Consider the following 4,001-nt stretch of genomic DNA (forward strand, 5'->3'; position numbering starts at 1 on the left):
TCAACCATAGGGCTGTAATTATGACCTTATTAATCACCAACTGATGCCCTTCTTAATATTGTCTTTTGTTAACCAACTCCAAATAGATAATGAATTTTTCAAACCAAATTTAGGGATTAGCAGCAACTTTTAGGTTAGAGAACATGCACACAAGCTCATTGTTTGTGGATTAAGGATTTTAAGTGATGTCTCAAAACACAGCTGCCTTACATCATCCCAGTGTGGAATGCAGCTAAAAATGTGTTAAACTTTCAAATGCCAGCAAAGATACAGGAATTTTCTCATATCAGAGCAAGACAGACAATACCTTGCAGTTTATACAGCATCCAAGTATGACGAATGTGATTCATTTCAACTACCACTGCTGCAGCCACCTCAGGGGTAAAATACCTTTAGCAACACTACTTAACAGAAGGAGAGTAAACAAGAAGATCAACCTCCATATGTAACTACTGGGGCAATTTAGAGGCACCATGTAATTAACTAGATTTGGAAATTGACCAAGACACCACAATTAACATGATAGTTATTGCTACACTAGGACAACTGTATTTTTAATAACTACAAAATGCTCAGACCCTTGGATTTTAGTCTCAAACAGTTCAGTGCCCCTTATCACTGTGCTGGAGCCCTGGTTCTATAGAGAGACAATGCCATTTCCTGAACCAGTAATAGTACTTCCTACTGCTCCTTGGCATTTTCCTACAGAGCTTCCATTCCAATACTGACCACAGCTGATCCAATTTCAGGTGCAAGAGCTGATGAGATCACAGCCAAAGAATATATGATGGCAGGCTGGCTAAATAAACCTTAAGCTTTTTTTATTATTACTACTCTAAATCCTTCTCAGACCAATCATTCAATAGATCTGAGCTACAATATTCAAGAGCTCTAGGTTAAGAAAGTGCCTTGTGCATTGTTTCAGAAAGCTGGAGGAGGGAACCCTCCCCCGACCCATTTTGAAACAAGGGGCGGGAATCACATCTCCATGCATATTTTAATTTACTAAGTTTTACGAACCACCTACATCTCACTTCCAGCCACTAGAGCACAGGACAGAGTCCATCTTTTTGAAGCAGCACCTCCAGCTGGCTATTGACATTCCACTAGATTGACTAGCTTGTCAAGTTAACATTATGGTTCATTAAATAAGAGGAGGTAGAGGGGAAATTAAAAATATACATATATAAAATACCTTGCAGTTCTGTTGCCTCCCACCCAAGGATCTCAAAGCATTAAATCATTACACTAATGAATTAAGCTTCACAGCACTCCTTTGAGGAGCAGCTCACACGTCACTATTTTACACAGAGACTAAGTGACTTGCGCCAAGTAACACAAGTCTAACTATATCCAGATCTCCAACTTCCAGTGCTCTGCCTCAACCCCAAGGCCATCTCCCCCTCCCCTACGCACACACACTATCAATGTACCAAACAAGTTTTAGACAACAAGCTAAATGCAGTTGATTTCCCACCAGCAACAATTTGCCAAGTCACAAGCACAAAGAATATTTTCCACAAAAATTATCTTGAAAAAGCTTTACAAACATTCACCACCTTCTTTATCACTGAGTGCATGTGATGTCCTGATCAAGCCTTAAGCTCATTTCCAGCAAAACACACTCCTTTGGAATATATAAAGTTATTGTCATTGCAAATGCCAATTACATTCAGAACAGTGGTCCATATATGCACAGCAAATGTAGGGTGTTAAAGCCAGAGCTGTATGAAGTGTGAACTTATGGAGAGTAGAAGCCTGAATATTATAGCTTTTTGGCACAGACAGCTATGAAGCGTTGATGTGAACAAGGATCCACAATACTGGCAAGTGATATACCTTCTTCTACTTCTACAGAGGTTTTTAAAGATTCCCTAAGGGAAAAAAATTGAAAAGCTATTCACTGCCTATCACATTTAAAATCTAACCATATTTTAAAACACCCAGAAAAACAAACCCAACTCCGTAAACTCAAGGGTTTTCATATACAGAAAAAAATTCCTCTCATTAGGATGCATTAAAACAACATGGACATACCCAGGAGTCCACCCTTAAGAGAAAAAGAAAATTACTGCAAATCTCTTACAAGATTGCACTGCAAATTCTTCTCCCAGTCCCCACCCAAATATCTAGTGCAAACGCCTGCATTAGCAAGTCAAAACTGTAACAATATAGACAGATGTAAAATTATTCCTACCTTTGACCTGAGTGTCATATTCAGCTATGATCTCCTTATCCTTTTTGAATTTAGCTGGCGACGTCATGTTTTTCCTTTCCAAAAATATTAACCTCAGAACAGATCCACCAGAATGCAACAAATAAATGCAATTTTGTTTCTCCCAAAGAAATGCCCTGGTTTCTTGTCCTTCCACCCCTCAATAACAAAAAAATCAGTCCATGGGAAGAGGGTGTGAGACGGAGTGCGGCAGCAGAAACATGCAGATGTTAGGAAATCAGCGGGCGGAAAAGGCAGTTTTGTTTCCCTGCACCAAAACCCTTAGCAGCAGCAGCAAGCTTCAGACGAGAGATCATGCAGCCCCCAAAGGCTTTTCCTGATTATTAACATTAATAGCACAGTCAGGGAGTGGAAGTCCTTCCGCACAACATGTTTTGTGTGGGTTTGGTTTGCCTTTTTTTTTTTTTTTTTTTAAATCAATAGGCTCAAAGATGATGCAAATAAAATCCCAAACGGGAGTAGAAATGAAGGATCAGATGTTGCTTTCTTTGGTTTTGTTGCCTGTAAATAAAAAAATATTTTTTAAAAAATTAAATTGTCAGTTACAAGATGCAAGGACAAAATTTGTGATTTAAAGAAGCTGCTGTAGTACTGCAAATTCCTCTTTAAACTGCAACATATTACTACATATGTACATCACCCAGGTAAGCAAGATAAAACGCCTGCATCGTAGCAAGTACGCCCCCCCCCTCAAAAAAAAATCATTGGGAAAGCTCAGTCCCCAGGGGAAAAGGGGTGGGAGTAAAAGGAAACTAGCCTGCGCAAAAATCGCTTCTCTAAATGAGCAATACAGGGAGAAAAAAGAGGTACTGGAGAAGCAGCAACATGATATGTTGAAAAATTAGACCCAAATCCCTAAATTACATGAACTGCAGGAGCTCAAAAATGAATCCACAAACCATTTCATAAACAAGATTAATCCCCTCTGGCATAGCTAAAACAGCAGCCTTTGATTCAACAGACGTGGCAGCTTTTTTATTCTATATTATTGTTATTATTACGACTGTTTGGTTTCCCCCCCATCCAGAAATATAGGTATCTCCTCTAGACATCAAAGCTGATTTGGAGCCAGGGGAAATGCAGCCCAGCATGTGCAAGGCAGATGCAAATCTCCCAGCAGGAGGAAGTCAGGGCACAATTGGAGGGGGTGGGTGTTAGAAGTTATTCTGGGTAACAAATGTAAGAAATCAGGGAGATGTGCATTTTTTAAAAACCAACCAACAATTGGATCCACATCCAACATCAAGAGGAACAACGTGGCTAGCAGAGACAGGAAACGGGAAAGGGTTACAGACTAGGGTTAGAGCATTTAAATGGAAAACAAACAAACAGAAAGAGTGTGGCTGGCTCTCCCCTTAGTTATGGAGGGAGTGGAAGATATTCCAAGCTGCTCTATGCAATTACTATCCACCCAGCTGGAAAGAGACTGCGCAAATACACATATTTAAAGCTCTCCCAAAAATACACGGAGAAGCCACCGGTGCTCCCCAATGCTGACTGCAAAACCCCCCAGCACCTCGGGATCCTGGCTGCTGCAAACTCAATCGTATGAGAGGACCACTTGGTCACCTAAACCCCATTTGCTTTTCACTTCTGGAATGAAGGACCCAACCCTGTATTCCCTTTCCTGCTGCTAATCATAGCAGGGAGAAGAAATGGGGGTGGTGGGAAGACTATTATGGGTTTGAAAGAGAATATTAAAGTCTGAGGAAAAGGGGAGATGAGCTCTGGGAATGAAGGGGGAGATCAGCTCCTAGAAGGGGGA

The 4,001-nt window shown here is 40.6% G+C and overlaps 1 protein-coding gene and 1 long non-coding RNA gene across 4 annotated transcripts in view; both read right to left on the reverse strand.

Annotated features, from left to right (window-relative positions):
* Positions 1–2,521, reverse strand: part of LOC113407100 (SLIT-ROBO Rho GTPase-activating protein 2-like) — a 202,654-nt gene extending 200,133 nt beyond the window's left edge. For all 3 annotated transcript variants that reach the window (XM_026655147.1, XM_026655146.1, XM_026655148.1), the window contains exon 1: positions 2,198–2,521. In XM_026655147.1, coding sequence (XP_026510932.1) covers positions 2,198–2,264 — 67 coding nt within the window. In that variant the 5' untranslated portion in view covers positions 2,265–2,521. The remainder of the gene's footprint in view (positions 1–2,197) is intronic.
* A 109-nt stretch (positions 2,522–2,630) lies between these two features.
* Positions 2,631–4,001, reverse strand: part of LOC113407101 — a 1,927-nt gene continuing 556 nt past the window's right edge. The window contains exon 2 of the long non-coding RNA XR_003369947.1: positions 2,631–2,737. This is a non-coding gene — a long non-coding RNA (uncharacterized LOC113407101). The remainder of the gene's footprint in view (positions 2,738–4,001) is intronic.

This window comes from Terrapene carolina, unplaced genomic scaffold (assembly GCF_002925995.2).
Source record: "Terrapene carolina triunguis isolate 2854851 unplaced genomic scaffold, T_m_triunguis-2.0 Scaffold198, whole genome shotgun sequence".
In the NCBI taxonomy this organism is placed as follows: Eukaryota; Metazoa; Chordata; order Testudines; family Emydidae; genus Terrapene; species Terrapene triunguis.